The following is a 22749-nucleotide window of genomic DNA, read 5'->3' on the forward strand; positions in this document are numbered from 1 at the left end:
TTCCATGTTTCTAAGTGATGTTTCTGTATATTTGTATGACACAGTGATGAAGCAAAAAAGCTAATAATACAATGAGAAAGAATGATGAACAAAATGAGTAATTGTAATCCTTGTTATTGAGCTTGACCGTCTATACCCTTACTGTGTTTGGTGTTCTCTGCAATGGTTGTGTTAGTAAAGTGCACTACCAGTTAGGAAGGACAACAAATAACACTTACCAGTAACTTCTATGGACAAGACACAGTATGAACTAGGAATTACCGTCATCATCATTGTTGTCCCCATTTTACAGATGAGGGAAATGAGGCAAATGCAGCATGCCCAAAGTCAGACCCAAGTTTTGTCTCCAGGCAACCTAGCTCCAGCATCACAAATTTTAGCCTCACAGAGGATTTTTATTTACTGTAATCTTATTGGCCAGGTATGTAGGACTGTTGTAATAACTCCTATGATGGAGAGAAAAAGCACAGTGCCTGACATACAGTAGTTAGAGGAGATAATGAATAAGTGGGTAGATGAGTGGATGGATGGAGGAATGATGGATGGATGGATGGGACTCAGAAGACTCAGGAATGTTCCTAAGAGAAGTGTGAGAGCCTATATTTAAACAAAAGCCTCCTGACTCCAAACCCAGTGTTTTTTTCCACTCTGGTTTTGACATTATCTGTAATATCTACGAATAAATAGAAGTTCTGTTTCTATAAATAAGAATGCAATTCACATACATTCTCTTTCATATTAGATCAATCAGTTCTCAGCCATTTAAGACAATGAAGAGGGTAGGAAAAGCATATTGTCCCAGGACCCAGGCCAGCGATGGCCCGAGGACCAGTGCAAACACCAGGGCCTGGAATTCAGCTCCAGAGACGTTGAGTTGGTTGGCCTGGGGCATGGCCTGGGACCTGTGATGTTTTTTTAATTTCCAAAATCCTTTGGATGAGAACCGGCAGTTGAATATCACTGGCCAAGAAGACCTCCCTTCCCAAGCCCTGGTTAGCACACCCATGCCAGTTTACACCCTGCATCCAAAACCCAGAAGTTCTTGTATGGGAAAATAGAGAGGCAAGGAGGGCCATCCAAATCAGGAAGAAAAACAATAAAAAAGGAAAGTCAACTAGGATTAGGTTTAGCTGTAAGGAAGAGAAAAACCCGAAATAGCAAGGACAAAGAAAATGGAAGCTTATTTCTTTCTGGCATAAAAATTGGAGGTCAGAGCCCAGGCCTGGCCCTGCAGCTTTGCTCTGTGGTGCCCTGGGGCACCCGGCTCCTGCCCCCATGGTGCTCATGGCCCCAGATGGCGGCTGGCTGCAGCCGCCTCCCCTGAATGTCAGGCAGCCGGGTGGGTACCAGATGTTTATAAGGCAGGCACCCTTAAAAAGTTGTCACTCGACACTCTCTTTTGCATCTCATTAGCCAGAGCTCACTCATATGGCCACTCTTGCTGTGAGGTCGGTTGGGAATTATAGTTTTTATTCCTGGCAGCCCCCTGTCCCCTAAAAACTGGGGTTTCTATTACCATGGAAGGAGAAGAGAACAGATATTTGGGGACAGCTAGCAGTTTCTGAATCAATACCCGAGTTTAGTTGTCTAAACCAAGTCACCAACTCACCTTCGGACCGAATCAGGGGTCCCCAGGACATCTGGTGCGTTGCAGAGGGCTCACCATTTCTCAGCGACCGAAAGTCATCGCAGTTCTGTAATTTTAAAAGGAGAAGAAGTACAAATTAGTTGAACAATGTTTATGAGAAATGTACCCACTATCAGGGTTGATACTCTGATTCGTACATGTTCCTTCCTGCTGGAAACGTCAAGTCACAATGGATGAGTTCAGTCAGGGGAGAAGGAGGAGGGGGGAGGCTGGACCACCTGGGCCTCGGGGTTGTGCAGGTGGGGTGCCCAACTGGATGGGGGAGGGCTGGGCAGCAGGAGGGTTGGAGGAAGCAAGATGTAGCCCCCTGTGCTGTCTCCAGTTTCTAGCTCTGGCCCCTTGGCCCCTGGGGGCATCGTCTCAGAGTCACCCTTTGTTCGCCACAGCCTGCGGCAGACACCTGCTCCTTTTAACACCTTTGCCTGATGAAAAGTTTCAATGACATGATAGAATCTGTCTACCATATACCTGCCATGGGGTGCAATGTGTCCCCCAAAAGATGTTGCAGTCCTAACCTCAGTACTTGTGGACGTGACCTTATTTGGAAATACGGTCTTTGCAGATGATCAAGTTAAGATGAGGTCATTAGGGTGGGTTCTAATCCAATATGACTGCGTTCTTGCAAAAAGAGGACATTTGAACACAGACACAGATATGCACAGAGGGAAGACATGTGAAGACACAGGGAGAAGGTGGCATCGATCAGTCAGGGAGCTGGACCTGGAACAGATTCTCCCCCAGCCTCACAAGGAATGGCCCAGCCGACGACACCTTGATCTCGGACTCCCAGCCTCCAGACTGTGCGAGGGTAGATTTATGTTATTTAAGCTGCCCAGCCTGCGGTACTTCGTTACAGCAGCCCCAGGAAACCAATAAAACACCCATCCTAGAGGAGCTTGGAAAGAAATACGTGAAGCTCATAGTGTAGAGAATTTGAGAACCGGAAACTCCTTGTCAAAGCTGTCGTGGTCATTAACACCCTAGGGTTTCTAAGGGGCTGATACAGGCTCGGAGCCCCTCAGCGGGCAGGCACCAGGAGTCTGTGTTCCTTTCCTGCTGTTGTTCCAGAAGACCTACTGTTTGAGAAAAAGTGACAGCAAAATCAGGGCTCACTGGATTTCTTCTGCTGTGCATTTTGAATGATGTTTGGCCCTGATCACCCAGGAAAACCGCCCAAGTTTCGTAAGGAGCACAGGAACAAACGCGTCCCCAAAGGAGAGAGAAATATGCAGTTGCTGAACCAAAGGCCAGCAGAGCCCTCCGTGCCTTCCCCAGCCACAGGTGACACATGACAGTCACTTCACATACTTGTCTGTGGATGAAGAATAACTCTCCAACCCAGAAGTGCAAAGCACATTTCAAATTCAAAGTTCTGAGGAAATGAGAATGTAAAGTTATTCATAATCCCAGCATAAATGCTGAACGGGAAAGAACAAAAACCTGATTAAATAACCTAGTGGCTAGGATTCAGCAGTGTGCCATCGACTTGCTAAAAATAATTTCAAATTAAAATAACATTTTTACACCGAAATATGCATTCAGTCACCTGGAGGAGAAGAATTACAGCACCATGACAAGCAAGGTCTGATGTGATGGCCAGTGGAATGGTATGGTCTAAGGAAGGACTCAAGTTAGCCGCCCAGCGACACTGGTTCTCCACCCAGGACTGTCCACCATTGAAACCTCATTTCATGTCTTTTAAGGGCCAAGTCTGCAGGGCCCAGCACCTCCTCCCTGAAGTCTGGCCCCAGAAATGCCCAGGCCCTGGGCTTCTGATCACAGAGCAACCCTCCTCATAACAAAGAGGATGAGTCCAGAGGTTTAGAACAGCAAAACACCTACTATTTTGCACGTCGTTCCAGAGGATTCCATGCAGATGCGGAGTTTGCAGTGCAGATAGACTATGGAGTTGTTGATGAAGGAAAAGATTTTCAGCTTAAACTGGGCCTTGTTGGAGTTCCCGTTCTCAATCACATTCGTGTGTGTATTGGGGATAGGGCAGCTGGGAAGAGAGAAAGTGACTCATTAGTTCTAAACTGGCCCTCCTGTCCTTGTTCCCAGGTGAGTTTCCTTACCGTGCACCTGAGTGCACACAGGGCATCCCCACTAGGCTCCAAGAAGGCAAGGATGGCTAGGTCTCCAGTTCCCAAGAGGAGGGTCTCCTGAGGGCACCACCTAAAACCCGGGTCTGCATCCATGCATGTCTGGAAATTCAGAGGGTCCAAAGAAGGCTACACAGAGGGAGTGGGTGCCCAGTGCCCCCTGAGCCCCTACCTGTTGTTAATGAAGCCAAACATGACCGGGTCCCTGGCATTGCTGGATGGCGTTGCCCAGCACTCGGTCAGGACCACCTTGAGGTTGCTTTTCTGTTTATAGAGCCCTACTTCGATCTTGACGTCATCACTGGCAGACACGGTATAATTTTGAGGAATAGGAGAGTCTCCAATAAATAACTGCATTTCAGTGACAAAACTTCCAGCACCATGGAGGTCCTCGATGATCGTGTAAACCCTGCAAGAGGGAGCGTTTGCAGGGGGGGCTCTGCTTCTGTGACCCTCCTGTTCCCATTTCTCCCCAAAATACAACTCCAAAGAAAGATGGAATTAAAACAAGACCACCCAAATGAGAACAAGCAAAGAAAGGCTATTTTTTTTTGAGCTGGCTAGAGCTGGGGTCAGCCCCAGTCACTAGAGTTTGGTGGAGACTCAAAGGCAGGCAGAGGAGGGGTGAGCTTCACAGGGGAAAGGGGGAGACAGGCGTGCCCTGATGGGGGCGTCCTATGTGACTGGCTAGGGGAACAGATCTGGCTTTCCCTGGTTGGTTCTAAACTGGAAATGGGGACAAATCTAGGGAAGCTGGCAGTTATTAATCAAGTCTTGGCCACTGCCTTTTGTATGTTCAGTCTCTCAGAAGGGTCCTCAAGTGATTAAAACCGAAAGAAATCCCCAAGTGATGGTGCTGGGAGGAACGTGAGCTGCAGGGAATTGGGGAGAGATCTCTGCACTCACCCCCACTCCGGGGTGTAGCCCGATGACGTCAGGAGGTCATTCTGGAAGGCACAGTGGATGGGGCTCAGGATCTTCAGGTGATGGATGATGCCCTCTGGGGACAGGTCGTTCCTCAGCGTGGTCCTCACCACCGTATTCGTCATGTTCTGAACACAGACGGGAAATGAGTGAGCTCCCGGGCCCCAGCAGGCCCCCGACATGGCTACGGACCACAGTTCTGGGTGCAGGGGTTGTTTAAAGCTTATCCCCCCAAATATGAAAACCTTGACAACTTTTTCCCAGTGTAAATTGCAAAAGAGAACATAACGTCGTGACATCTGGTTTAGCCTATTTCCTGTACCGGCTTTCTTCATTAAAAGAGAACCAGAGACAGACTAGATCAGATGATACCCCAAACAACAGATTAGATTCTTCCCCAAATAATCCCCAAGTACACTTCTGAAAATTAGAGAGCAAGCCCTCACCAAAGGAATCGAGTTAAAATAAATTGGTTAAAGTCTGCAACTAAGAAGTACTAGGGATGTCATGTACAACATGATAAATATCATTAGCACCTGCTGCACTTTATATATGAAAGTGGTGAAGAGGGTAAACCCTCGGAGTTCTTACTCCAAGGAAAAAAGTTTTTTCTATTTCTTTAATTTTGTATCTATATGAGACGACAGATGTTCATTTAAACTGTAATAATCATTTCATGATGTACGTAAGTCAAATCATCATGCTGTACATCTGAAACTTATACAGGCTGTATGTCAATTACATCTCAATAAAACTGGAATAAAGACTTTTTTAAAAAGAATCTTTAGCTGTTGGATATTATTAGTCTCTCTAAGTTTTTATACAGATGCTGAAATTAGAATGATTGAAAGTCATAATAATTTTTAGAATTCATTTTCCTTGGTAGAGATTCCTGATGCATTAGCTTCTGGGAACAAAGGTGGATAGGTTCTTAACTGAACGATCCAAAATGGAAACATTTAAACACAAACTCTTCTTTGTTTGCTTTTTAAAATAAAGTGCTTGTGTTCGTATCTCATATTTTTAATTATCTGCATGATGTTTACAGGTCCTGTGGTTTCTTCAGCTCAGAAGCAGACCCTCATTCAGCACATTTAGTTTTACAATAGCCATGAAGCCACATCTCGGATTGGGCTGTATTAGAGGCACCAAGTTTAGAACATGTGTCCTCACAGTGGTGGACATTATGTGCCTTGACTCACTTTGAAAAATGCCTCAGAAAACCTGGACAGTCCCCTGCTATCTTCACAAGAATTTTACACGTATTTATGAAGATGATTCTGTACTTCGTGAATCTCTGGGGCACGGGCTAATTTCTCTCTTCTTAGTCATACTCTAAACCATCTGAATATGGTATATCAAACTGAGAGGTGAGACCTTAAATTTAACGGAAACATAGATAGTATGAAACATAGTTTGATGTATATAGTACATTAAACTGAGAGATGAGACCTTAAATTTAACTTTTTTTAAAAACTAGGAGGTCAATAAAATTTAACCCCCTTCCCCGCAAAAAAGAGGAAGAACCTGCTAACCGTACCTAATCTGTTGTATTTGTATAACTAAGTCTCCAGGGGGACACTTAGTTTTTGACAAATTTCAAAACACAGAAGAGCTCTTGTGGTTTCCAGGGCCTGGATGACTCATAAGAGATGAATTTCCCTCTGCTCTGAAAGCACCCTGAATTTCACTGAATTTAATTGCTAAACCAGGTGTTTGTCTACCACGGAAAAACAAGCAAGTGGGAGAGCCGACGCCTGCAGCCTTGTGTCTGTGCCTCCGTGTAGGCGGTGCTAGCTCCCCCGAGGGCAGCCCGGCCAGCCCATCGCACCTGAGCACTGCGGGCAGGACTGTCTTATTTTCTAGCATCTGTCACTTGAGGTCTGCAGGTCCTGCACCAACGTGGACCTGAGAACCACAGCGGCAGCTCTGCCCACACCCGCGCCCGCCCCCCGCCAGCGTGTGTGCAGACTCTGGCTCAGAACTGAAGTCGCCCAGAAGCTGCGGCCCCCCGCACTCCGCACCTCCCACCATGGCTGCTCGCTCCCTCTCCGAGCCCCCACCTCCAGGTGAGAGTCTTAGGAATCTTTAAGAAAGAGAAGCCAAACCCTGGTTATTTTTCAGTTGTGCTGGCTGGAGGGGTTGGAGGGGGACTGATGAAGGCTGTGGTCACTGGAAACGTCCCAGCTGGTCCGTCAACCCAGCGGCCCTGTGTGTGGGTCTGAGGACCACCCCACCCCCGTCAAGGGGAAGGTGGAATCACGCCTGAGGGCGGCCAGCCGGACCCGCAGGTGCGCGTGGTCCTCCAGCTGCCTGGGCAGCCCTCGCCCAGGGTCTGGCCTCCAGGCAGGCTGGTACCTTGGAGCTGCCGTTGTCCCCGTGCCCTGTGTCCCCTGCCTGCCCTCCCTGGGTCTCTTCTGCGAGAAGTCTCCCACTGTGTCTCCCCTGCCTCCCCTCCTCAGGGCCCTTCCTACTGAAGCCCACGCCAACTCTGAGCCCTTCAGCCCGCGATGTCGCCTCCCTGTGCCCTTGACCTGGGGTCATCAGCAAGCCTAGCCCATCCAGAGCCTGGGCTCACCTGCCCCACGAGGGAGCTCACCCAGGGCTCCAACCAGAGCCTCTGAGGGTGCGGGTCCCTTGCCCACCCCGTGCCATTGAGGCCCCTGGAGAGGCAGAGTCGCAGAGGCCGCAGGGTTGGTCCTTGGAGGCCAGGAGACCTTGACCTTGACCACCGTCCCCATAGACCTTGGTGAGCCTCCAGGTCCCACTGGTTAAATGTGGATGACAACACCTGGCCTGGGGGTGATGAGGGGGCTAGACACCCAGCCAGCAGGTGCTTGGGGTCCTCAAGACCCGGTTCCCTCTCCACCCCTGTGCTAGGAAGCAAAGCCGGAGACCCTCAGCCCCACCCCCGCCCAGCCCAGCAGCTCAGCATCCCTGAGGACCACCTTCCCCCAGTGCCATGGCAGGGCCCCTGCTGAGACCGTCCCCCAGCCCACCTCCCACAGGAGGCCCTTCCCCTTCGGGCCGCCGTCCCACCCAGGGCCCAGCCATCCCACTGGCCAGAGCTACTCGGACACCATCCACCTTGTAAATCCTCCCCATTTCTGGCCTCCCTCATCCGGCTATCTGCACTTGCCCCCGGGGGTCGTGGTCCGCCCCCCATACACCCCTTGGGACCACTTCAGCCTCCTTCCAGAAGGCCCCTCCCCACCCCGGGCCCAGGAAGCCCAGCCCCACCCTGCTCTACTGGGTGATGGCACCTCCCGTGCCAGGACCTCACGTCTCTCCAGGGACAACACCACCCAATGCTGTTTCCGCTCCCCCCATGCCCGGCGCTGGCTGGACCCATGGAAGGTGCTGCCCGTTGGCCTGGCGTGGCCTTGAAAGCAGTGGCCAAGCGTGGGGAGCGGGAAGGATGGGGGGTGAGGGGTGCAGGAGTGTCACTGTGGCCTAGAGGCAGCATTTGAAGACGCAGGACCTGGAGCCATCAGCCCACCACGTGATGGACGCTGCAAACCAGAGGTGCTGACATGGGCCCAGGACCCCCAGCCCAGAGTCACCCCAGCACTCGGGGAGGCATGGGAGCCCCTCTCTGCACATGAGATGCGAATGCCTCCCGGCCAGGACAAGCCCACTCCCCACACTGCGCCATAGAGGAAAGGCCCTCAAGTAAGGAGATTTTGGATGGGCCACGGCTCTCCAGCCACCCCGCATCCCCACCAATGCATGGGCACACACAACCGTTCACACATTCTTCACAAACACACTCCCACATGCACACACATGCTCGCCAACACACATGCACACGGACACATTCTTATACACGTGCATGCACGCGCACACACACGCTCGCCTACGCACATGCACACACGCACACTCACCTACGCACATGCACACGAACATGTTTTCATACACGTGCACACATGTACACAGGCACACACATTCACACACAGGCTCCCGGCTTTCCTGCCCTTTCTCCTCCCCCACTGGCTCTCCATCCCGCCTGTGCATCAAAATCACTGGGAGGCTGTTGTAAACCCTGACTTTCCACCAGAATCCCTGCACCAGGGTGCAGCCTGGTCCCCGGTGAGAGCTCGGTCCTATTCTAACCCTTGGTTGGGTCCTCCTGCACTTAGAGTTGGAGGCCTCGGGGTGCAGGGTCTTCCCGGCCCCCCAGGCCACATGCGGACCCTCCCCGGATCGAGATCCAGACTCCCAGAGCCCCCTCCCCGCGCCCCATGGTGGGTCTGAGCCCGGCCTCACACTCTGCACGACGGTTCCGCACTCGCCCCATGCGGTCACCAGGATCACGTGTGTGCTGTTGTGGTCGCTGACATTGCAGGACGGGTGTCCCAGGTACAGGGAGGATTCAGGGATGGACTCCTGCTGCAGGAAGCGCTTCTGGATGGCGATGGCCACCTTCTCGATCTCACAGAGCACCCTGACGGCCCCGGTCAGGTTCAGCCGCGGGGACAGGCCCTGGGGGGCTGGGCGGGCACCCTGCACAGAGGAGGCCCCAGGTCCTGCTGGGGTAGGGGGCTGCTCTGGGCCGGGGGTCTGGGATGTGTTGCCAGGAGAGTCGCCTGCAAGGCACGAGGAGACAAAGGCATAGCGTGGGTCTGTGCTTTGGGACAGCCATGTGAGCCTGGCCAGCGAGGTGGCACAGGGCGGGGGCAGGGCAGGGGGCAGACAGCAGGTGGACCACCCTGCACCCTGCAGCAGCGCACACCAGGGTCGCATGTGCCAGCAGAGCCACACACATGCGTGTTGCATGTTCCTGCCAGCCCAAGCAGCTGGGCCTGCCCTGGTTCACCGTGGCCCCCGTGGCTGGGGGACTGAGGGGTCCCCTGCCCTCCCAGACTCTCCCAGGCCGACACTGGGCGTGTGCTGAACCCTTGGGCTTGGGATCAGCCATCACCCCTGGGGGCCCCTGAGTCTTATCTCTAAACTGGGCTAATGAAGTTTACTTTCTGGATCCTTGCGTCCCTTGCTCCTACTCCAGCTTCCTGCTTCCCTAAAGCACGCTGGGTTTCGACCTCTAGAAGAACACGAGGCTCTGTAAGAGCATCCACCGTCCTCGGAGGGCAGACCTAGGACAGGCCTCAGCCCTCCCGGAGCCTCCTCTACGGCCCGGCTCTGCCGCCTGCCACCCCGGCATCTGCCCTCTCATCTCAAGATGCTGCTCACCTGGCTTCCCGGCCCCAGGATGCAGTCCAAACCCCTGCTCGTGGCGTTCACAGCCTTCTCAACTGGCCTCACCCGGCCTCGCTGGGCGGGGTGCTCCCCCTCTCTCCCACCCATCTCCTGTAGGCACCACGCGGCAGCCAGACCACGCTGCGTGCCTGGACCATGCCCGCCTTCAACAGCTCTGTTCTTACTGTTGTACCCACTCACCACACCCTGCCCCACCACAGCCCCCTCTGCTGGTGCCGTCTGAGCCATCCTTTAAGACTAGCTCGAAGACACCTCTTCCAGGAAGCCTTCCCTGACCACACTCATGGGACTGAAACAACTTAGTCTCCTCAGGGCCTCCTGCTTCTGCCTCAAGTAGAGCATATTCCATATTCCTTGAGACACTGTGTTCACTCCTATAAGCATCTGTCTCCTCTACTTGACCGCAGATCCCTGGATGGCAGGGGCCATCTCAGGGTCAACAGTGAATCCACGAAGGCCCCATGTAATGGGAAAAGTGCTGTGTGGACAGTGGGGCTGAGTAGAAACGTTTCCATGTCATGTGTCATTTGTCACACAGGCTGTATGTTTTGCAAGATCATCTTTTAGCATCTGAGAGGACGCACCTGAGTTGATGTGTGTATTTTCTCATCAAGGGCATCAGAAGAAACACTCGGAGATGAGGCACCGCCCAGAAGGCTGGAGGGATGTGGAAGGATGGGGCGGCACAGGCATGTGCACACACACACACACACACACGTGGTGCACACATGTGCACACACATGCACGGTACACACGTGTGTACACACATTCATTGTGCACATATGCATTGCACATGTGTGCACACATGCACGTGTGCAATATGCATTTTGCACGTGTGTACACAATGCATTGTGCACATATGCATTGTGCACACTGCACACATGTGTACACACATGCACGTGTGCACGTATGCATGCTTGCACATGTGCACACACACGGAAACTTGCCCAAGACATAAAAACATGCCAATCTCGTTTAGAAAAGACGCACTTTGGGGATGAATGTCCTTCAAAGAACAGGCTATCTGAGCGTATTCCGGACAAGGGATCCTGAGACTATTACCTTCGCAGGGTCTTCCAGAATATTCCACGGGGAGGTCGGGGATGCCTCCCTCGCAGCTGCAGGTGAAGGACCCCAGGCTGTTGCGGCAGGAGGAGCCCGGGGCGCAGTCGTCCTCCCCGCTGTCACACTCATCGTAATCTGCGGCGTTTAGGAAACAAGACAGGAAACCCTCACAGGAGGCTTGAGCATCGCGGCTCTGCCCACTGTTACAGGCAGCCTGCATCTCGGGAACCAAGGTTAAAATTATCAAATGATAGCAAAGATGGCCAGTTCTGCAGGGTTCGGGAGACAGGGCGGTACCCCGATTTTCTGCCGGGGATGGGGGTGGGAGGCGGGTGGCAGGAAGTCTGCAGGGGCTGTTCTGGAAGGAGGATGATGGGGGCGGATGGGAGGGGGGGAGGGTGCAGGCAGCTCAGCATCCCCTCAGCTCCCTGGAGACCAGGAGACCAAGGGGCCCCACCTGGACCCTGGTATCAGGCAGACGGACCCCGGCACACACTTGCTTTCATCTCTAAGCTCAATTACTTACCTTATGAACCATAATGTGCCTTTATTGCAGAAAATGGATAAAAACCAGGACAGCTTAGCAAAGAACATAAAATCCCCCCGTGAGGCCACCTCCCAGGTGTAAGCGTTTGCATGTTGGTGTATTCCCTTCCAGCCTTTTGAAAGGCAGACTGCAATGCAGCTAAGATCACGTTTTATACACAAATGTGAGTCCTGCTTCCATCCCATTTCCTTGGGTCAGGAGTATTTTCTATCTCAGCAAACCTCATTTTTAATAATTGCCTGACAGTCCATGGCATGGATTACCAAAATTGACTTACTACCTTCCCTATTACAGGACTGTGGGTTATTTCCAATCTTCTGCTTTTAAAGTAACACTGAGAAGAATGTCTTTGCATGTAAACTATAGTCCACATGAGTTCTGTTTCCTTAGGATGGAGTCCTATAAGTGCTATGATCGTGTGCTACATGCAATAAGCAGGATAAAACATTAAGGAAGAAAGACAAATATCATATGATATAGCTTATCCGTGGAATCTAAAAAATTGGTACAAGTGAACTTATTTACACAACAGAAATAGAATCACAGATGTAAAAAACAAACTTATGGTTCCCCAGGGGGTGAGGAAGGGATACATTGGGAGATTGGGATTGACATATACACACTACTAGATATAAAATAGGTAATTAATAAGGACCTGCTGTATAGCACAGGGAATTCTATTCAATACTCTGTAATGACCTACATGGGAAAAGAATCTAAAAAAGAGTGGATAGGTATATATGTATAACTGATTCACTTTGCTGTACAGCAGAAACTAATGCAACATTGTACATCAACTGTACTCCACTAAAAATTAAAAAAACAAAAACAAAAAAGCAAAGTAAAAAAAACCAAAAAACCAAAAAAACAAAGTGGATGAAACATTTTTAAAGCTCTTGACAAATACCAGGAAGTGTGAGCAAATCCTATTCTCCCAGCGCTGTGTGCAGGGGCTGCTTCGCTATCAGGATTATCTTTAAAAAAAAAAAAAATTCCTTGTAGATGGGCAAAAAGAGTAACTCATTTTAATGGGAATGCCTTTGATTCTTCCATCTTTGTTAGTCGCGTGGGAGTCATCTTTCACATATGGTCTATTTGGGTCTTTTGTGCCTGTGTCTATTGGGTTCTTAGTATTTTATTACCAATGTGTGTGATCGCTCTTTATTTAGGATATAATACTTCATCAGATTGTTGAAATTACTTTTTGGTTCACTGCTTGCTTTACAATGGTGACTGTTTTGTTTGACATGAGAGTTTTAACTTTTTATAGAGTCAAAGAGTCCAGGCTTTTCCTCTGCAGGCTTAACCCTTCTCATTCCAAAGATCAGAAAAATATTCATCTATATTGCCTTTGATTTTATCCACACATATAACTATAAGCCTTTTATCGTTTATTCTCAGGCATGCTATGTGCTAGGGTCTGAACTGTGTGTCCTCAAAATCTGTGTGTTGAAGCCTTGACCCCCAGTGTGACTGCATTTGCAGGTGGGCCCCTTAGGAGATAATTAAGGTTAACTGGGGTCGTTAGGGAGGGGCCCTGATCCGATAGGACTGATGTCCTTATAAAAAGAGACAGCAGAGCGCTCCCCCTCTGCACACACAGAGGAAAGGCCATGTGAGGACACAGCAGGAGGGCGGCCGCCTACACGTCAGGAGCGGGCCCTCACCAAAATCAGCCGGCACCTTGAACTTGGACTCCCAGCCTCTAGAACTGTGAGAAAATAAATGTCTGTTGTTTCCATCCGTGGTATTTTGTTACAACTCCAGCTGACTAATACAATATGAGAAGAGACTCTAAATTGCCTTTTCTCCCTGCTTTTCTTTTCAATTATTTTTCCTAGGATCTCCTTGGAAACTGTGCTTGGGAGGAAGTCTGACAGCAGAGAGGGACCTGTCTGCCCTCAGCCCATGCAAGAGCAGCGAAGGAGGGAGGGGCAGGACGCAGCCTGCAGAAAGGTTGCAACATACCCAGGAGTCTTTGCAGGTTCACCCGAAGATTTTTCAACCCTTAAACCCTTTTTTTAAAAAAAAAAAAACCATAGGAGCAATAAGAGAGATGAGGGTCCTATCTGTTTCACATTCTCATCTAATGCAGGGAAGCCCTCAAGAGGAGGCGCGTCTTTCAGAAACAAAGCCAGTGGCTAGGATTTCACTGCCTCTCCTTTGCAGCGTGAGCCGCCATCGGGGTCCAGCCTCTGCCTACCCGCTATGAAGGGGTCACCTCCGACCACCTCCAGCAGAGGGGCATTCTGAAAGGCGGCCAGGAACGTGGCAGACACCTCCCGGACATCCACGTCTGCGATGACCAGCAAGTTGAACTCCACCACGACGCTGCCGCTGGAGATGCGGGTCACTTCCACCTGCACCCCACCTGTGTCCAGGTGCTGAAGCATGGAGGCTGGCAAGGAATTCCGCACCTTTAGAGAAACAGGTCTGGTGAGAAGAACCGCGTGCCGAGAGAGGAAAACGGGGTCCTCGTCCTAAGGTGGCTCCTCTGGGGATTGCAGCCAGCGGCAGCGCTGGCCTTGGGAAAGATGTCAAGGCCACAGGTCAGTGCTGCCGAGTCCCCAGGCCCAGCACGAATGCCGGTGGGGTCTGAGACACGGAGCCCTGTCCCCCAACCAGAGCCAGCCGGTCAACGTGGGGCTAAGTACCAAAGCCCCCCCGCTACGGGGCTTATAACTTGGTAGGGGGCTCACAGCGGCATTTAGGATCTGCTGCTCTTAGCTCAGAGCCCCGGAGGGCAGGGCTGAGCAAGTGGTCCTAGGGAGGGACACCACCTCCCCAACTCCATTTTTTCCAGGACAGTCCTTGTGACCCGCATACTGCAGAACACTTCCCCTTCCTTTCTTCCTGCTGCCTTTCCGAAAACTGCTTCCCCGTGAGCACCCTACTGAGACAGATAGTTCCTGCCTCTAAAAGCCTTGTTCATTATTCCATCAATTTGGACAGAATCCTACATCACACACCATATTATTCCATTCTAGCCCATCATGGCCAAAATGCCCAGAAAGGTACCCAATCTTGTAATGAGCTTTAAGTTGTGCATATAATGCAAATGTGCTATGGAAGAGCCCACTTCCACGGTTTGCAGTCAGAGAGAAAACCTGGTCTGCATCTGAACTGCATGAGGTTCAAGGCACAGGCTCGTGGATTCCCAGCCTTGGGACAGCCAGTGTGAACAAGTCTGTTGTCACCCATCAGAGGGTGCAGATGCCCAGGAGACCCCAGAGCCTCCTGCAGTCACATGGCTGCCACCTTTATCATTGGAAGAGTTGGTCTTCTCTCTCTCTCTGTCTCTCTTTCTCTCTGGGATTTCCAGAGAGGGATCTGCCAGAGTCCTGGATTAATATCACTTTTATCTGCATTTCGAGCCAGTCTCAAAGCGAACTGAGCGAACTGTTCAGCGAACTGTTCCTGTCAGTTGCTAGGAACTGACAAAGAACAAAGTGACACATTAACCCACAACCTCCCAAAATGTGTCCTAATGTCCTATGTAGGTGTTAAGTTGCATAATTATTTGCTATCCTGAAACTCTAGACAGACAAAAACTGTCCCCCTAAATAGGCAAAAGATGAAAAGTTTTAAAAAGGAGAGATTAATCAAGGAACTTAGGGTAGCACTGAAGCTGCCTCATGTGACCACCAGAGCTATGTGAACTGATTTCAGTGATTATTGTTTAATGTGACGTGTAACTATCATTTAATCTAAGGAAGATTTGATATTGTTGTTTAATGTGATGTGTAACTATCATTTAGCCTAAGGAAGATTTGATATACATATGAATCAAACCATCAACAGCTCTTGAATCCACACACTGGGCCAGAAGCTGGGGACCTCAGAATAAGTAAAGCAGGATCCCCGATCCCCAGAATAAATCAAGCAGGATCCCCGATCCCCAGAATAAATCAAGCAGGATCCCAGATCCTCAGAATAAATAAAGCAGGATTCCAGATCCAGAGGAGTCCCAGTGGAGCAGTTCCTGGAGGCAGCATGACTGTTTTATCAGGAACGCTAATGGGATTGAACGGAATCACCAAACAGCGCGGCCACCAGCGTTGCTAAGGCTAAGGCGCCACCGTGTTATGACTCCACCAACAGGTGGCGCTGCCGAGCTCTCTCTAGTCTGCGTCTTAAACCCCCAGAACAAGGAAAAGCTAAAATGTATGAGATGTCCTCTATGCAAACAAGATCATGACAAGTGCATTCTCTATTCATCAAAGGGTAATCTAACCACCAGCAAAAAGAATATTGAGATTGCTCCTCTAACTAAATTGTAACAATATACCATCCCAAAGAATGCCAGTGGGTTGGCGGAGGGCACTGCAAGGAAGAGTAGGAAAAAGAATTTTTTTAAGGTCGGATCATAGTGGCATTATTCACAATAGCCAAAAAGTGGAAGTAACCCAAATGTTCATCAATAGATCATGGATAAAGAGAATGTGGTCTGTCCATACAATGGAATACTATCCAGCCATAAAAAGGAATGAAGTTCTGATGTTGGTACAGCATGGATGAATCTTGAAGACATTATACTCAGTGAAATAATCCAGACACAAAAGTCACATATTGTATGATTCCATTTCTATGAAATACCCAGAACAGGCAAATCCATAGAGACAGAAAACACATATCTGGTTCCAGGGGCAGAGGGAAGGACAGATGATGAGCTAATGGGTTTCTTTCTGAGAGGATGAAAACTTTCTGGAATTAGCTGGTGGTGATGGTTGCGCAATTCTGCAAATACAGTCTAAACCACTGAATCACGCACTTTAAAAGCATGAGTTTTATGGTATGTGAAATAGATCTCAATTTTTAAATTTTTTTCTTTTTAAGGCCGGTGGAGGCTTTCTGCTCTACGGGATCCCACATCAATAAAGAAGTTTCACTGAACAGGAAATGATGTGAAGTAAGCATGCAGCAGAGGAAAAGGTGTGTCTCCCACCTGCTGATGTGTCTGTCTAATGGCAGATCCAGGACACAAAGGCACCACACCAGAGCTGGAAGTCCCAGCTTCCTTCGGAAACGAGAAGTCTATAGCACCTTCAGGTCTGGGTCCCATTTGGCTGCCACTAGGATGCTACCACCTCCCTCCTTCACATCCCAAGAGAAAATAAGGACCGATTTCACCAACTTACCATCCTAAAGAATAGCTCTAGGAAGGCCTGGTACTCCTTGCTGCTTGCGTTGCGGAAGGATTCTGAATAATTGACGTTTGCTATTCTGACTTTTCCACTGAGCTTCTGGGCCGCTGCAGGATGGAGAATAAACACGTTTGCAATGGTATCAGGTAGCAGATTACCATCTCTATCTTAATAACAGTATTTTTACGTTGGCCAGGAAGAACATCAAACTGAGGCTGATTTGCACTCTGTAAAGAAGGAACAGCACCTGGTACGCACAGACACAGCCCCCAGCTCCGGAGGACGACGGGACAGAGGCTGGGCGCAGAGGGAGACCCTTCTGGAGGCCGCGGAACCAGCTCAACCCCTGCGTCTCTCTCCTGCCTGCCTGGAGAGAGTGTGGCAACAACTGGAGAGTGTGACCTGACCTAAAAGCCATCAGGAGCAGGAAGGTGCACCGGTGAGAGCAGAGGTGGACCCATCTCAGGCCGGGGTCACACACGCACGGGCCGCTCCTCCCCGTTACCTGTGCACGAAGTGGCCACGTAATTCACCAGCAACCCGGGATAACTCTGAGAGTGAAAGGAGGCACGATCCGGTAATGATGCCGAGGCTCAGCTGTACGCCAGCTGTGCAGGCAAACCAGGATATAGATAGTGTCGCCTTGCCACGTGTCTGCTTGGATCCCACAGCTCAGGACAGAGCGTCCAGAGGTCCTACTCTTCCCTCCGCCATCCCCACAGCCCTGCCTCTGCCTGCTTCGCACTGGTCTGTTTCATCTGAATCTTCTCCCTCCGAGTAGGGCTTCTAGGAGTACGTGGTCCAGGAGCATCGCCCCGCTGCATGCTGGGTCCCGAGTAGCAGCCGTCTCAGTTCTTGTTCAGTGATTCATCAGGTATCTGTGAAGCCCCTGCTATGTGCGGGGTATTCTGGGCAGTGAAGGAGGAAGGCTACATTGTCCTGTTGGGTCTGAGTGTCCCTCTCCCAGGAGCGTGTTGCCCAGATGTGTGACAGACCACAAAGCTGTCCCACTATGTGTTCCTGGATGAACCCCAAACCCCATATCCTCGGGATCATGGCTGTCACTGTGCCTGAGGGCCACCGGTCCAGACTCACAACAACTGGAGAGTGTGACCTGACCTAAAAGCCATCAGGAGCAGGAAGGTGCACAAGTGAGAGCAGATGTGGACCCATCTCAGGCTGGGGTCACACAGAAGCGCGGGCCACTCCTCCCTCCAAGCACAGGTGAGACCTTCAGATGGCAGATGTACCCGAAAGCCCAGCACCAGCTCTCCCCCAGGGCTGCCCTGCCTGACCGTCCGGCCAGCAGCGACCTCCACTTCTCCAGCCTGCCATGAACTTGCACTTGCCTTCATCACCCACATCTCCTCTCTAATTTCCCAGTTCACAGCTAATTCGTATTTTCAAGCATATAAAAAGAAGTTCTAAACGTTTATGACTTAAGCATCCCCCAATGGGTCATCTTAGGCATCTCCCAAGGGATGTGCACCCCATCTCGAAGACCAGTGTTATCAACTCTTAGACAGTTGCCCAAGATTTGAGGACTAATCTGCAATATCAGGTCTGCCCTTGGCTGTTCAGGTAAGCTGGACATTCAAGAAGGTATGTGGATGGCAAATGCTAATGAGGAGAAAAGAGGAATTTTATCTGAATATATAACTATCGACAAGGATCAGCTCCACCTTATCAGAGGCTACGTTTGACTTGCTCAGTTCTACTCCCCTCCTTTTTACTCTGCAGCCCCAGGCTCAGTGGGCGGGGAGGGGGGCACTCACAGATCTGTCCATCATCATCCTTCCTGAAAGCCAAGTCCAGGTCTGTTAGGAGTGAGGATGGTCACAGGAAATGGATAGACCAGCACTGCACCCATTTCCCTGCCACGTACCCATGAGGACACAGATGAGCGAGCGTCTGCAACCTCTGCAGAGTCTGGAGCGCTTTGCAAAGCAGCCTCTTCGTCCACCACCTGTCCCTGAAATAAGCCCCCTCCTGTGTGGCCTTTGGACACCAGCTGAGTATGAAGTGAGCCAGACATTCCTACACTGAGAGGAAAATGGAATCCCAACATCCACAAGTTCATGCAGCTATTTTAAACCTTAACCCACCAAAAATCTTTTTCATGCCTTTTCTCCTCCCTTTAAGAACCAATGGCAAAAGCGTTTCTGAAGCCCGTTACCTGTCCTCACTTTCAGGTGGGCTCTGGCACTTTCTTTTCCACATGCTTTGACCACGATCTCCACCAGGTACAAAACGCCAGGCTCTAGGCCAGACAGTGTCAGGCTTGCGTTCCGGGTCTCCAGGTGCACAGTGGGGGTCCGCGCAGAAATCAGGGTGAGCTGGAAAGTGGGGCGCAGGGTGAGATCCGCCAGCCATGCCACGTGAAAGCCCGTGCTGGTCACATTGGAGACGATGACCCTTCTGATGGGCATGGGAGCTGAGAAGTGGAATATAAATGCCCTGATTAAAATCAGTCCAACGTTCCCAGGAGACAGGAAGGAGAACCAAACCCCCTCCTCGGGGACATGAGAGTCCTCAGGGGAGGCCAGCCCAGGAGAGTCAAGTCCCCCAGCTGCCAGCTGCACACGTGGATGCAGAGTCCCTGGACAGCCCCTGAGCCCTGGGCTCCCAGGGACGGCACCCCTGCCCCTTAGGTTTGCTCTGTGTCCACCCCTGAGGTCCCGGGACCTCTGGAAACAAAGTTTTCTTGAGCAGGTTCTGGGCGGCTCCTTCAGAGCGGCTGCCCCCCTCAACCCCTGGGCAGACTTCCCAAGGAATCAGCATGGTGGGCTTTGCTGGCTACAGACCATTGCTATGGGGGACTTGTGTGATTTACATGGGCTTAAGAGCTTAGTTTTGGATCTAGCACTGTGCAGCAGAGGAAATGCATCCACGGAGCTGCATTTAACAGTTGGATGCAATCCAGGGCCAGGCTAGCTCAGTGAGCTCACACAGGGATGCCAAGGCCACCTCCCTCCGTGGGAGTCGCAGGGCCAGACCCGTTCCCTGCACAGAGCGGCTGCCTGTCTCCTGGGGTATCACCCAGGGGTCTTGGTGATGGCTCAAGCCTCTACAAGTAATGGGTAATGTGGAACTGCCGGGGGTCAGTACGGCTGGGAGGGTACAGAGCTGCTGGGGGAGCTGCAGCAGGCTGAGGGGGGGACAGAACTTCCGGGGAGGTACAGAAAGGTTGGGGGCCCAACCCTGCTGGGGGGATGTGCCCCGAGCTCAGTGCACTTAATGCAACACATGCCCAGCTTCCTGCTCCAGCTGTTGGCAACCGGGAGGCTTAGGAAGGGGGAGGGCCGGGCTGGAGAGAAAGTGGGGAGACCAAGTTCTCACCCTTACTGACCGCCAGGGGACAGAGCTGCACTGCGCTGGGTTTGCCCTACCCAGTGTTGCTGGACTGCCCTGGACTGGACGACTGCGTGAGCCTTTGCCCAAGGGAGCTCACACACCAGCAGCTCCACGTGGCCCCTGGGACGCACCCTTCTTGCCACTCACCGCAGGCTGGGGTCTTCAGAGATGCAGGCGTGTTGGCCGAGGGCAGGTCTGGGGAGCCGGAGGGTCCAGGGTCTGAGTTTTTTGGCCATGTGGGGTCCAGAGGTACTGGCGGTGTGTCCCTTGTGGGGAGGCTGGCGTGCCACTCAACGTGGTCCATGGGGCCCTGGGTAGGAGCGGGCCGGAAGGGCGGCTCCGTGGTGGAGTTTGGGGGCAACCATCCAGGGGAGTCTGGTAGGCTGTCCATGGCCCCAGGAGGGGAGCTGTGGGTTGGCCCAGGAGCCCGGGAGGAGAAGGTGGTGCCAGCCACCCTGCTGGCCGTCCACCGGCTGGTCCCCAGGCCCGGGGCCACGCTGGCCTCCTCCTCCACGGCTTGCCCAGTGCTGTTCCTGCCATGACCGAGCATGCCGCTGACCCCTCTCCTGGGTGGGAGCCCTGCGGTCCAGGCCTGGCCTGCTGCAGTGGTGCCCCACGGGTATCCAGGGCTGGGGGACAGGGCGGGGGTCTCCAGGCCCAGGGCTGTTGTTTCTGTGCTGGGACCTGGGGCTGTTTCGCCTGTCACCGGAGATGGCGCACCACCCGTGGGGCTCACCGCATCACCTGCCAAGACACATCCTCTCTCAGACGGGACATCTGGTCTACTCTGGTCAAGAGCCCCCCCAGGTGACCTTAAGAGGGGGCACAGGCTATCCCCACGGGTGGTTAAGAATGTTTGACACGGCCCATGCTCGTGGTCTCCTAAGAGCTCTCTTGGAAGGCCTGGAGCCTCTCCATTGATCAGTGAGGATGCCGTGACCCCGAGATTAGGGGGTCCACCTGGGAGGCTGCAGAACCAGGACATAAACACAAGACTTGGTTCTTGCAGGCCTCAGATGGAACATGGATCCACGGGCCTTTGGGAAATTGGGATAATTTCCCCCAAATGTGTGCCCAGTGTGGGGCTAGGCTCTGGTCACTCTTATCAGCTTGCTGGCCGACAGAGGTATAAGAAAAAGGGTGGGAGAAGAGAAGCTGTGTGGGTCTTAGGAAGCAGGACAATATACACAGTAGTTAAGGACTAGAGGCTTTCTCCCAGGGAACCATTCTCTGCTGCTTCTTCCAGCCAGAAAGCCTTTGCAGGGATGGCAAACAGGTAGCTGAGCACCTCTGCTGCCCACCCTGTGTCCAGAGCAGACATTGCTAGTCGATCACAGCGTTTTACGTCTGTATATGACCTCCTCCTGCTTCACGCCAGGTAGCCCCAACAAGCTGATCAGACCTGGCCACCAGAACATTGGGGCAGAGACATGCCAAGAATGGGGCTCAGAGGCCCCACATGAAGGCCTTCTCCACGCTCACCGGGGCTCCTACACCATCTTGGGCTCCTGCCCACCCAGGGAGGGACCCCTGCCCACCCAGGGAGGGACCCCTGCCCCCAGGGGTTTCATCATGACTTTCTCTGACCCTTTCGTTCATAAAAATAATTTAAAATCATACTTTCAAACAGCATTGGTATAAAGACTAGATTCATAATTGATATTTACTGTTATTAGATTATTTTTTTCTTTTGATTTTAAAAGCAATTAAATCATTCTCATGGGCCCCTAACAGTATGGTGGGCCCTGGGCACTGTGCCCACGCTGCTTGAGGGAAGCCGACGCTGGTCCACCCCAGGTCCTCAGGGAGGGGGCTCAGCCCAGAGCTGGGGGCTTGGGGGCGGGGCGCACCGTCACAGGCCCGGCCCGGTCTGGAGGGGTGGGCGTCCCTGGCCGTCCGGCACCGGCAGGTGTACGAGCCCTCGAGGTTGATGCACTGGGCTGCCGGCGAGCAGTCGTGCTCCAGGCTGTCTGCGCACTCGTCCCAGTCTGTGGGCAGGAAAGAGACAGGACGGGAGCGGGTGAGAGAACCACCGGAGGCTGCTCAAGCAGAGCTAGATGGTGGCAACTTCTTGCTGACCGTCTTTGCAGCGAACGACCAGAAGGATGGAGCAGGGCGTCAGTGAAGCCCTTGGCATCCAGCACCGGGGCTGGCGGTGGGGTTCCCTGTGCAGAGCCCTCCCTGAAGCTCCTACTTGGGCCAAGGCGACGAACCGAAAGCCCGCCCTTGCCCACCTCCACCGCTGGCTGATCTGGGGGCAGAGGTTAGGGAACGTTGGGATTCCTGTGGAGGTATCAGCACCCACGGGTGTGAATATATTCCCCTCTTGTTTATTCTTTGTTCATAAGGTGCTTTCTCTTCCCTCTGATGTGCCAACATCCTCTCATATTTAGTGTCTCAAGAAAGAAACAGAAAAGTAACTGAGCCAGGAGGTATCCAGTTAGTATAACATGAACTTTCCAAGACACAGATAGGACGACTGTAAATACAGCCTCCCCGAGTCTGGGAAATGACTGTGAGAGACCCCAAAGCCCCGTGCCCCTGGGAAGCCCTGACCCTTCTGACCTGGGCAAGGAAGGCTCAGAGAGCCCCCCAGCCCTATAAATCCCCCCAAACCCTCCCCTACCACCATCCTTTCTCGGCCTCTGAACTTGAACTTATTTACAAAACAGAAATAGAGTCACAGATGTAGAAAACAATCTTATGGTTACTGGGGGGAAAGAGGGGAGGGATAAATTGGGAGATTGG

At 51.9% G+C, this 22749-nt stretch overlaps 1 protein-coding gene across 1 annotated transcript in view; it reads right to left on the reverse strand.

The window, feature by feature from the left end:
- Positions 1 to 22749, reverse strand: part of UMODL1 (uromodulin like 1) — a 63123-nt gene that overhangs the window by 5710 nt on the left and 34664 nt on the right. The window contains exons 10-20 of the mRNA XM_082393529.1: positions 21852 to 21989; positions 20149 to 20745; positions 18824 to 19081; positions 16642 to 16754; positions 13707 to 13920; positions 10954 to 11091; positions 8941 to 9260; positions 4657 to 4802; positions 3923 to 4159; positions 3491 to 3650; positions 1610 to 1694 (exon numbers count right to left, since the gene is read on the reverse strand). Of these exons, the coding sequence (XP_082249655.1) occupies positions 1610 to 1694; positions 3491 to 3650; positions 3923 to 4159; positions 4657 to 4802; positions 8941 to 9260; positions 10954 to 11091; positions 13707 to 13920; positions 16642 to 16754; positions 18824 to 19081; positions 20149 to 20745; positions 21852 to 21989 (2406 nt within the window). The remainder of the gene's footprint in view (positions 1 to 1609; positions 1695 to 3490; positions 3651 to 3922; positions 4160 to 4656; positions 4803 to 8940; positions 9261 to 10953; positions 11092 to 13706; positions 13921 to 16641; positions 16755 to 18823; positions 19082 to 20148; positions 20746 to 21851; positions 21990 to 22749) is intronic.

Source organism: Balaenoptera borealis, assembly GCF_965194805.1.
Source record: "Balaenoptera borealis genome assembly, chromosome: 5".
In the NCBI taxonomy this organism is placed as follows: domain Eukaryota; kingdom Metazoa; phylum Chordata; class Mammalia; order Artiodactyla; family Balaenopteridae; genus Balaenoptera; species Balaenoptera borealis.